This window comes from Ornithodoros turicata, chromosome 1, assembly GCF_037126465.1.
Source record: "Ornithodoros turicata isolate Travis chromosome 1, ASM3712646v1, whole genome shotgun sequence".
NCBI classification, from domain to species: domain Eukaryota; kingdom Metazoa; phylum Arthropoda; class Arachnida; order Ixodida; family Argasidae; genus Ornithodoros; species Ornithodoros turicata.
Window position 1 is genome coordinate 134,145,772 of NC_088201.1, and position 12,395 is coordinate 134,158,166.

At 48.5% G+C, this 12,395-nt stretch overlaps 1 protein-coding gene across 5 annotated transcripts in view; it reads right to left on the reverse strand.

The window, feature by feature from the left end:
- Positions 1-12,395, reverse strand: part of LOC135378622 (zinc finger protein 714-like) — an 80,033-nt gene that overhangs the window by 45,214 nt on the left and 22,424 nt on the right. For all 5 annotated transcript variants that reach the window (XM_064611697.1, XM_064611694.1, XM_064611695.1 and 2 more), the window contains one exon: positions 1,818-1,931. In XM_064611697.1, the coding sequence (XP_064467767.1) occupies positions 1,818-1,931 (114 nt within the window). The remainder of the gene's footprint in view (positions 1-1,817; positions 1,932-12,395) is intronic.

Consider the following 12,395-nt stretch of genomic DNA (forward strand, 5'->3'; position numbering starts at 1 on the left):
TTTGTGTGAAGTGCCCAAAGTGTGGAGAACCAATGACACGTTTGATGTAAAAATTTAAAAACAAATTATATACACAAATAAAAATATTATAAAATACAGGCTTAACAGACTGGACATCATTGTAATAGTACACTATCTTAATGCCACTTAAAAATACCATAGCAGTAGTACCTGACATCGATAAAACACAGATGGACAAACACAGCACCTAAGTCTCACAATGAAGGCACTGCTGGCACAGTTTCATCAACTGCAGATTTTTAATCGTGATAATACTTTTTAAAAGTAATATAGTGTGTATCGTTTGCCGGGATTTCAGCACATATGAGAGAAATCTCAAGCAGGCAAAATTAATCCACATGCTGAACGCTCCAGTATTACTCCTGATCATCATTCAGAGACATAATGCACTGAATTATCACAATAATACCACTGTCAGTATGTAAATTAATAGTCCTCTCCTGATAGGTTACAGCTGAAAAATAAATGCGTAATACACATGGCTTAGAAATACGTAGATACATGGAGCACTTTTACACAAAGCGGCTCACCCCATCATCCCAAATATTGAAGGAGTACAGAGGGTCAACCAAAAAATTTTCAGATTAAGATGTCTGATGAAAGTGTATGTGTCATTCTGCTGAATAGAGCGAAAGGTTTTGATGTGTGCAATGTGTTTCTCCAAAAAAAACTCACATAAACATGGCTCAGCGCGTTCTCCACCATTCATGGTTCCACGCATACCCTTAACTCACCATTCTGGGTATAATGAGGAGGAGAAGGTATGGTTTTCTCCAACGGGTTTGCCCAAGTAGCGTCGAGGCGGTTGGGGGAGGGCAACCCCTACGAGTATCTGCTTTGTGAAGCTAACAAGCTAACAAAAGCCTTTTGAACAAGGGTCTACTGCCTTGACAGACTTCTGGTCAAAGGCAAAAGCAGCCAAAGTGCATCAAATGAAGAGCCAGGAGGGCAAGAGAATGTTTGTACAAAAGGACATGAAAGACTCTAGTGCTGGAGCCTTCTAATTTGCAGTAAAAATAGCGTGAAACTCTGCACTTAATTTTCTCAAAACAACTTCTTGCTCTACCTGCTCTGCTTGTGAAACTGATATCTCCACAGCCACTCGCTCTTTATTGATATGGTCTGTTTTCTTACAATCACTGAACCTTCCTAGAGGTCGTGACATTTTTATTTTTTCAGGTAAATCAATTTATAATGTATGCTATCGTCATACGTTCCTATGCCAGATGTGTCAGCTGCAACTGCATGCAGAAAAGTGAGAACCAAAAATTTTCATTGTGGAAACCGAAAAAACTAAGAATGACTTCGGAACACACTCCAAGTTCAAGCAGTTGCAATATGCAATATTGCAATATTGCAATATTCTCACAGATTGAGATGCCCACTTTTATGGTGAGATTGTAAGCTGGCATATTCACATTTGCCTGCGGCACGCGTCAACCTGTCGTGGTTACGATGGAAGGGACTGTTCTTTTCTGCGTTTTATTAAATAAATGAACATTCTGCAAAAGAGAATGTCCCCTGCTAATTATGAATTTCCTGATTAAATTAAACACAGTTGAGATTTAGCACTCTTTACAACTACATTCGTTACTTCAACAAACTGGGTGGTAGCCTGCTTCCACAGACGACTCCCTCCGCTGGTTTTGTCAGCATCTCCGCCAGATGTGCTAAACGGGTGGGGAAACTGGCATGAAGTAGCAATGGCTAAGGACTTGTACATGCCCCTGCCCCTTGGTTCCAATTCTGGATAAACCACTGCCTGCTAGTTGAACAGTTGCAAAGGACTATCTCACCTAAACAGTCAGCAGTGATGAGCTCTTCTGCATCTTCATGGTTTACAGGTAGAGGGGAGATTTCTTGGGGTTCTTCCTTGATGGAGGTAGAATCCATTCCAGGCATTACTGATTCTATGGACAGACAAAAAGTACAAAGCCACACTTTAATTACCTCTCAGTACAGCTATAGACCTGTTTCTCTGGGTCAGGTGGCGCGAGTGAGCAGCAACATCAGCACCCCAAATTATGCAACACGCGGTAATTTAGCAGACGACGCGGCACTTTCAAATACACGGTCTCGAGTTGTTCGCACTTTTGAAGAAACACCGCTTTTTCTGTGTATTTCTTACATGTTTTGTAGCTTTCATTGGCACCATACCGTTTCAAACACCATGCAAAACCCGCTAATGAAACAACTGACTGTTGGGCACTTCACTGCAACAGCCCTATTGCAGCACTACCACATGGTATTTTTTAGCATAATGGAAGCACATGGTTCTTGTGTTCTCAACATTTACGAGGACCTGACTACCTGTGTGTGATTTAGTTAATCGTAAATTAGCTTGAGTAACTTCGAAACCTGAGACTGGGTGACAAAATAAACAACAACACAGACAAGGTCTGAAACACAGCTGAAAAATTTACTCAACTACACAAACATATAATCACCTCACCCTTCTGTCTCATCCACTTGAACTCTTTGTATTTTTGTGTAGTTGAGTAAATTTTGCAGCTGTGTTTCAGACCTTGTCTGTGTTGTTGTTTTTTCTTGTCCCCCGGTTTCGGGTTTTTAAGTTATGGATCTATATCACCAGCTAGCTTGCTACCTCTCTATCCTCTCGTTAGCTTGCATGTTTGAGATAGTGGTCTGAAAATCTTGATGTCAGGAACATCGACATTAGCAGAAGGTGCAGTACAGGGTGTCTCACCACCATGTAAACACCCACAGGCAATGAAAACTGCTCTGTGTGTAGTGACCAAATCTTGGACAAAAAGGAGTGTGCGAAAGTTGGACATGCTCAGTCAACATCATTTTCATTTCAGTTGAGTTTCATTGAGTTTCATTTCTTTTTCTTCATTCTTTTTTTTTTTTTTTTTTTGTATGGGAAGGTATATTTGTGTCATGTGTAGTTGGAAGGCGGCCACACAAGAAAAACAATGGCGTGTGCTCCATGCTAACTTTATTTGCTTTCAAGTTGCCCTTCATTCTGTCATGACCTTCTTATTTTGGTGAAAGCCTCTTTGATGTTTGATGTGCCACACACGTACCACTTCACCCGAAAACTTGCGCTGAATCCAAGACGGCTGTCATGTTAGCAACATGGCCTATCATGCTCCCACTTTTCACAACAGCTTGTTTCTAAAATATGATTACTGTCTGCTTAGCCATTCTCACTTCATGTGGGTGTTTGTCAGACGCACTTGGTAACAAGCAATACACAGACCTGCATACCACACTCAGGTATGAAATGTACTTGAGCAACAGCCATACCTGCCAACCTGACAAACTCAAAATTCGGAAGAATGCCCGCAGCGCAACCGGGGGGAGGTGGGGGAGACATTCACTTTGTGCACTTGAAATAGCATTGCCACTGTATTAAGATTCCTCTAGGACATAAGTAAGGCCCTCAGCCCCATGAAAACGCACTTGGCCGGTATGAGGAACACGTGCAGGTATTTCTTCTGTTTGGAGAGCGCCATCGGAGGAGACAAAAATATTGTACAAGACTGGACTGACAATAGGGTGATAGCACGTCTTCTCGAGAAACACGGACACAATGAAACACGCGATCTGCCGCGACCTCCAGCCATGGGTGGTCATGCCACGAGACAGTGTTACAGACTGTCTGATACTTCGTGAATGCGTTGGCGCAGCATTTAAAGGGAAAATGAGAGAAGAAAATCAAAAGGCCCCTATTTTCCGGGAGACTGGAGGGCGCGTCTGTACAATCAGGAGACTGAAGAAAATTCGAGAGTCTCCCGGATAATATGGGAAAGTTGGCAGGCATCCCACAGGGACCTCTAACACCCACCTCCAGTAGAACTGACCAGCCACCACTTAGCACCTCAACCGGTCCCAACCCAGTGCATCCTCACCACAGTTTAGTGGCCCTGTTTCGATATGACCACGCCAACCAATTACACGTTCGCAGTATTTGAACGATTTTGTCAGTTCAGGGAAAGGGGTAGTGTGTGTCGTTAAATGCCGGGGGTGTGGTTAGGGCTTCCACTTTTGGCTGTCAAAGATACCGGCTGAGTTAGTGGGGTGGAAGAGGAGAGAAGGAAATTTGAGATTGGGCGAGAGAAATAGAGACGTTGGGAGAGGGAGAGGTAAATTCTTCAGGAGCAACAACAGACATTTAGCAGTGCGCATAAGCAGTAAGCATCCGCTGCTTCCATTGTGACTCTGTGTGGTTGAATCAGCGAAGGAAAGAGGTTGCGGAAGATAGAAAACGTCGAGAATATAAAAAATCACATCCTGAAACACAGAAATTTTGACGAAATTTCCCCATCAAATTTCTTCACCTGCAAAATACCAACAAAACGCTGCCGGTATTGCCTTTCGACCGGCAGCCGGCAAGAGAGGCAAATAACAGGCCAGGCTGGTGAAATACCGGCCACGTGGCAACCCAAGCAGTGGTACAATCAGGTATAGTAGCAGCACTTCGGCATGGACCACCGAAAGACATGTATCGCTTGCAGTGTGCGTGTTCTCGGGTTTCGTAAAGATCACAGGGTGCACCACTCACTCGGGCATCTCCCTTCTTGTAGAACAGTCATGTACTCCCAGTATACAATAAAAGTTTGAGTTCATTGTAGGTAATGCATCCTCAATGTTCCCAACTCCAACAGTTTCCATCTCCATCCTTTGGCGTGTCACTATTTAGCTTAGTCTGCGGTTAGCTATGGCTACCATAGTAGTTTACCAAAGTGTGCACAAACACCAGGATGCTGTGTCTGTAACTTGTTAAGGTTTGTGGCGTGTACCTCGGGAGACAAGCAAGGACAACTAGACTGACTGTCGTTGCCAGAAAGAATGCGAAAGCGCACTGGCGCGCAGAAGCGGCCCCGTGAGCTCGCGTCCCATTTATTGCGCTCGTTGTCGATGGGCGATGCTGATAGGCGGCTCCTACAGGGCTCCCCCTCCCCGAAGACGGGTTGACGGAGAATAAGACACAGAGAGGGGAGTAGCCCAGGTAACGGTGCGGCGAGGCTTGGCGCGAGGTGGGTGAGGGACGAAGACAGAGGACTCTGTGGCAGGTGCAGCAGGGGTGTCGACCTCCAGGTATGCCGGTTTTACCCTGTAGAGGGAGACCACCTGAGGCCGGGCTTGAATGTCCAGAGTCATGGTCTTGTCGGTGCGAGACAGGACACGGAAGGGACCGTCGTAATGGGGTGAAAGGGGCTTGCGGGGGGCGTCATGCCGAAGAAAGACGTGTGTGCATGTCTTGAGATCGGGGTGGACGAAGATGACCGGGGAATTGGGGGTCCTGGTGGCGGTCGGCGAAAGGCGTCGGAAGAAGCGACGAAGTAACTCGACGTATTCAGACTGCCGAGTTTCGGCTTGGGAGTCGAGCCAGAAATCGCCGGGGAGGTGCAGTGTCGTTCCAAAGACGAGCTTTGCAGCGGAGCAGGACAGGTCTTGCTTGAGGGCAGAACGAATGCCCAACAGCACAATCGGTAGATGATCTACCCAGGTGACTTGGGCCTCGCGAGCAATAAGCGATGCCTTGAGCTGGCGATGGAAGCGCTCTACAGCACCGTTAGCGGCGGGATGATAGGCAGTCGTTCTGATGTGGTGAACTCCCAGCAGGGTCATGAGAGCCTTGAAGAGGGCGCTTTGGAATTGCCTGCCCTGGTCGGTCGTAATTCGAGTGGGGCATCCGTAGCGGGCGATCCAGGTAGAGACGATCGCACGAGCTACGGTGTCGGCGGTCATGTCTGGGATGGGCACAGCTTCGGGCCACCGGGTATACCTGTCGACCATGGTAAGAAGGTACCGATAGTCACGGGAGGGTGGTAGGGGGCCGACGATGTCGACATGGAGATGACGGAAGCGGCCGTCGGGCAGGGGAAATTGGCCGACGGGCGACTTGGTGTGACGGGTTATTTTGGCCCTCTGGCAGGCCATGCAGGATCGTGCCCAGCGTCTCACGTCGGCGTTTATGCCCGGCCAGACGAAACGGGAACACAACAGACGCTGGGTGGCCCGGATGCCGGGATGAGCAATGCTGTGGAAGCTCTGGAAGGCTGGGAAACGGAGCGAAGGAGGGAGATACGGGCGCGGCGAATCACCGGAAACGTCGCAGGCGATGTCGCAAGGAGCCATGGGGAGAGGAATGTACTTGAGTTGGAGGGACATCTTGCAGGGGCTAGCGGGCGTATAATCACGGAGATCTCGATCATTTGCCTGTGCTTCCGCGATGTCGTTGAGAGTGACGCCGGAGACACGGACGGCCTCGATGCGGGAAAGGGCATCCGCTGCTTGGTTTTCAGCACCGTGCACAAAGCGAATGTCCGTGGTGTACTCAGAGATGTAGCACAGGTGACGAAGGTCGGCAGAGGAGTACGCAGCACGGTTAGACTTGAACGCAAAGGTCAGAGGCTTGTGGTCTGTGAGCACGTGGAAGGTCTGCCCGTCGAGGAAATGGTGAAAGTGTTTAAGCGCGTAATAGATGGCCAGGAGCTCTCGACTGAACGTGCTGTACTTTTCTTCAGAGGGCTTGAGTCTCTGGGAAAAGAAGGCCAGTGGGCACCAACCGGATGGGGAATATTGTTGGAGCACGGCTCCGACGGCATGGGTTGATGCGTCGACCATGAGGCGGAGGTCGGCCGAAGGATCAGGGTGTACCAGTAGGGCGGCATCGGCCAAGGCGGTCTTGGCCCGTACGAATGCGTCCAGAGCCTCGGGAGAGAGGTGGAAAGGCTTTGCCGCACTCCCAGAATTGCGCAGCGTATCAGTGAGAGGGCGAAGAATGTCGGCACAGTGCGGGATGAAGCGGCGATGAAAGTTGATGAGTCCCAGGAATTCGCGCAGTTTCCGAAAGGAAGTGGGGGCGGGGAACTGCTGGATCGCGTGCACTTTGGATGGGAGAGGCCGAATACCCTCCGGGGTTACCTCGTGTCCCAGGAACCGCACGGACGACTGGCCGAAAACGCATTTTGCGGGGTTAAGGACAAGGCCATGCTCGTCCAACCTGCGGAACAGCTGGCGTAGATGTTCTTCATGTTCACCGGGAGTCTTGCTGGCGACCAGTATATCATCGAGATATGCGAAGGCGAAAGGGAGCCCGCGCAGAACCTCGTTGATAAACCTCTGGAAGGTCTGCGCCGCGTTACGCAGACCGAAGGGCATGCGGATGAACTCGAAAAGGCCAAATGGTGTTATGATTGCCGTTTTTGGGATGTCTTCCGGTGCCACAGGGATTTGATGGTAGGCCTTTACGAGGTCGATCGTGCTGAAGGTGGTCGCGCCAGCGAGGCCTAGGGCGAAGTCGTGAAGGTGTGGAAGGGGATACTGATCTGGGACAGTAGAGGCGTTCAAAGCTCTATAATCGCCGCAGGGGCGCCAATCCCCTGAAGACTTCGGAACCATATGGAGCGGTGAAGACCACGGACTGGACGATGGTCGAATCAAACCTAGCTGCAACATATGGTCGAACTCTTGGCGGGCGATCTTGAGGCGGTCGCCGGCGAGTCGGCGTGGCCGAGCCGTGACAGGGGGACCCGTCGTCACAATGGTGTGGGTGACAGCATGCTTCGGGGTGACAGCCAAGTTGCAGGGCTTCGCGACGGAAGGGAAGTCAAGCAGAATGGTGGAATACGGGGACGAGGGCAAAACTGTCCTGATGCTCGAACTATGCTGGGAAGACGGGACGCCAGAGATTGTGAGGCCGGTTGTGGAGTCAGCAAGCTTCTTGCGTGTGATACTTATGTCGAGACCGAAGTGGTGAAGGAAGTCGGCTCACCTCAGCGCCGGTGTCTACCAAAAAACGGTGGCCTGCGAGTCGGTCAATGACGTAGAACAGGCGGCTTCCTGGGGGGCCGTGGTCGAAGGCCGCCTCTATCGACCGGCCTCCGCGTTTCCCGTCCAGGAACAAGGTCGTGTGCACTTCAGTGCCTTGTCGCCGTATTTCCTGTGATACCAGCAGAGGCCGTTGGGCTGGCTCTGTGCATCAGACTGTGCGGAAGAAGAGCGGCGGCGGCCGCGGGACGGTGAACATAAAGTCCGAGGGCGGTGAGTGAGATCAGAGCGGAGACTTTCCACAGCTTCAGACAACCGCGCAATCTGCTCCTGAATGGCGCGGGTAGAGCTGTCAGTGGGAGGAGGGGCGTGCGGGGTGCGGTGGGAAACAGCGGCGATGGAAGGCGAAGAGTACTCAATGATCCTATCCGCGAGTTGGGCGAAGGCCTTGAGGGAGAGATCTTCGGAGCCGGCCAAGACCATTCGTACTTGCTGCGGAAGCCTCTGGAGGAATAGCTCACGTAATATGGGGTGCTGATCGTCCGTGGCGCCTCCGAGCAGTTGTTGCATACGATGGAGAAGCTGCGATGGCTTGCGATCGCCCAGTTCCTCGCCAGAGAGGAGCTGACGGATCCGTGACTGCTCTGTGCACTCAGCACACGAAAGAATCGCTTCCTTGAGCTGTTGGTACGGATTTTCGGCAGGTGGGGAGGCCAGAAGGTCGTCTACCTGGTCGGCAACGTCGGGAGGTAAGGCCGAAACGACGTTCAGATACATCGTAAGGGGTGATGTGATTCGGCGAAGGGCGAAGCGAGCTTCGACCTGCGAGAACCATGCACGCGGGTTTTTCGTCCAGAACGGCGGCAGGTGGACTTCTGTGCCAACGGCGCCTACTGTGGCCCCTGTCAACGCAGGCGGTGCAGAAGGAGGCGGCTCCAAAGGAGCGTCTGGAGAAACGTTCATTGTTGGGTCACCAGTTGTGGCGTGTACCTCGGGAGACAAGCAAGGACAACTAGACTGACTGTCGTTGCCAGAAAGAATGCGAAAGCGCACTGGCGCGCAGAAGCGGCCCCGTGAGCTCGCGTCCCATTTATTGCGCTCGTTGTCGATGGGCGATGCTGATAGGCGGCTGCTACAGGTTTAAGAGCTACATGAAGTGTGCACATGCATATGTTCCGCCTAACAAGCACAGGGGCAGCACTACACCGTGCAAGCGTATAAACAAAATCTCGTTTTATTCCAAATTCTTTGTTAAATTATTTGAGAGAGTAGCTTCGTTCTGTTTGGTGATAAAACTCCCATGGGCTACAGAATAGGTCACCAGGGGCAACATTAGGACCCTGCGCTACACTTATGAAAGGTCAGTCGATCAGTCGGCTTGTCTGTTTGAAACTGAAGGAGTCATGCCCTCTTTTTTTTTTATTATACAGTTAAACCTCCCTATAGCGAACTCTCCATGCTGCGAATTTCTCTATTTAGCGAACTTTTTTCAAATGCTTGTACATTTGTCCCATTGAAGCCTATGTATTTGGGTTTTTCGTACAGCGAAGTGCGTTTGCCCGTGTTCTCTGTGTTACGAAGTTCCGCGTGCGCTTAACACCGCTCCGATTCTCGGAAATAGTGCAACGTTCCGAACTTTCTGGAATTCAGGGCCATCCAGGGTGCCCGACACATCATATCCAGGTCGCTCTTTGTGTTGGAGAAGCCTGTACAAAGGAGAGTTGGTGAGAGGAGGGCGCCGGGGGCTCGGTGACCGGCGCAACCGGCGTGCGCAACCCGCGTTCGACGAATGAGAAGGTCCCCTCCTCTCTCCCTACAGTTTACAACCGCCGGTCAGTTGTCACTTTTTTTGGTTCCGCGTGTGAGCGGGTAAAGTGGACGCCATGGCAAACGTGCTCAAGCGGAAATCGTTGTCCGTAGATGCCAAGGTGCAGATCATCAACGCAGTCGCCAAGGGTGAAAAGAAAAAGGACGTAGCTGCGAGGTTCGGAACCCGGCGAATTCTTTGTCAACGATCCTGAAGGCCACAGAGAACTGAAGCCACGGACGCGCTCGCTGTGCTCCAGCGATGGGAAGAACTTCGAGAACAAGGTGGGGTGCCGGATGATGTTGCACTGGAGGACTTTTTGGACGCCGACTCAACGGCAGTATGCACAGAGGAGCTTACTGAGGCCGACATCGTCGCCAGTCTGCGTAAGGATACACACAAGGACATATGTGTGCCATCTGTTAGGGAGGTGCTCGACTCTATTGACGTGCTTCGACGATACGCGGTCTCGTACAAGGACCAGGAGGGCGCTCTGGTGTCGCTGGCAAACTATGAACGGTCTGTGATACAGACGTTCTTCAAGACTGTGCAAAAGCGAGTAACTGACTATTTCTGAGCCAAATAAATTGCTTCTTTCTCTTCCATAGTCTTGTTTTTCGTGCATTATATTCCCGGGAACTTCAGGCTATTTAACTGTAGTAACAACCACCGAAATTTAGCTAACGTTCTCTATAACGAAGTTCTCCATATAGCGAAGTTTTGCGATGTGTTTACCGACTTCGTTACATAGAGGTTTAACTGTATATGTCTGTATTTTTATTTTTATGTTTGTACCAACCCTCCCTCTCTACGTTAAAACATGTCTTATATATTCTGGAATTTTGTAACTTGATGCTAGACCTGCAGAAGAAGCTTTTTTTTTCTCTTGTCTGTCATTCTATTGGTTAAATTGTCATTTGTTTAGCAACATGTGTGTGTATATCCCAGGGTCTGTTAATAAATAAATCTATCAGCTGAGAGCTAGCAGTTGTGTTGTAGCTGTCTCATCCTGTCCTTGGCTGCTTGTGTTTCACTACGGGCATGTAAAATAAAAAAACACATAAAAAGAGCAACATGGAAAGCTGCTTGCTCTAGTGCTCACACAGAGGCAATGCAATGAGGTAACATGTTCCATTCATGAACCGTACATAGTAGTACAGATCACAATGGCAACCAATTACTCAGATTTTTCTGGAAGTACTTTTTATTTTGCAACTTTGATTGTCCAGCCTATTATTGGAGCTTTATGTGATTCCACTCTTGAGATTTTAAGATTGCTGATCCTGTATATATAGGGCCTGACTTTTTAGGGTTAAACCCGTATCCGCCCGATATTTACCCCCCGAACGAAATCTGTAAAATTCGGGTTTAACCCGAATCTACCCGAAAACATCCGGGTCGCGTGGCACACCCATAAGCGTGCATTAAAATAAAGTTTGATAACATTGCTAAACATTAGTTCCATGTTAAGACAAATTTTTATTAAACAAAAAGAATCACCTGAATACACCCGAATTCCTGACGACAGAATATGCCGTAACGGGATTTAACCCGAATACACCCGAATTTTCAAATAAAAAATATCACCCGATATTTACCCCCCGAATTTGGCCAAAAATAAAACCCGAAAAAGTCAGGCCCTATGTATATATTGTTAATTTTAAAGCTGTACTGTGCTGCGGTACAAAAAGAGAATTGTCATATCTGCATTTGAATATATAGGAATAGTTTGTAAGTACTTTGCTTGTTGACATTTACATATATGTGCATGAGGTCCCAACATTGGTAATTGACGGAAAATGTAAATAAAGTGATTTATTTGCTTACCAAACAATACACAAGCACTGTCTTTTCTAGTGAGATATTCTCTGTTCACAAGACATAAAAGTTGCAAAGTTAAAGGGGCACAATGACGCTAGAGTGTAGCATTGTTTTTTGCCACTTCACATATATTCACTGTTATTTGTGTGCACATGTATGACCAGGAAGGTACAGCATGTGCATAAAAAATAATTTCGCATACAAGTATGTATAATTGTACTTCATGTGTGATGGTTATTAGGGGTGTGCGAATATTCGAGTTCTCGAATTCGAATCAAATATCAAATGCTCGAACTATTCAATTCGCGAATCGAATATCCAATATTCGATTTTTCGAATATTCGACTATTCCCCGAATATGAACGACACAACCCGAAAGTGGGCTTCACCTGATGCTTCCGTGCATGAGGTGAAACCTGCTTTACGAAATTGCCCTTGCTGCAGGACCAACACAGGCGGGACAGTGTTTAGATTAAGATAACATTATCCAAAGTTAGTTTTGTAGACATCGCCTGTGGAAGGGGTGGTGCCACTCCCACATGTAGTTTAGCAGTGCCGATGAGGGACTTTGATTTGATGTCTGTGAGGTTGCCTTTAAAAAGTTAGGACTCTTGAATAATGACTACAGCCCACGAACAAGAAGGGTGTCCTAGAGAGAAACAAGAGAGAAACTGATGTTCTGAGGCTGGAACAACATGGAAGGGACGTTTTCATCGTTGATTCAAGGGTGTCCTAAAGATGTCCTTTACGTCTACAATTTCAGTAGTGCAACTTCCTAGGGCGAGTGCAAAGAAACTACAGGGTGTTCATGGCAAAGCTGAGGCAGGATGCCAATTCGTTTGTTTCCCAAATGGCCTGTGGTTGTCTGAAACAATTACAGCCCCATCCGTATAACATGCTACTGCCTGACATAAAATTTTGAAATGAAAATAACCACTCCAGTACTCCAGTAAGTGTGGGCTCACCTGAAAAGCAGGAAGCAGTCTCATGTAAAATTAAAGAG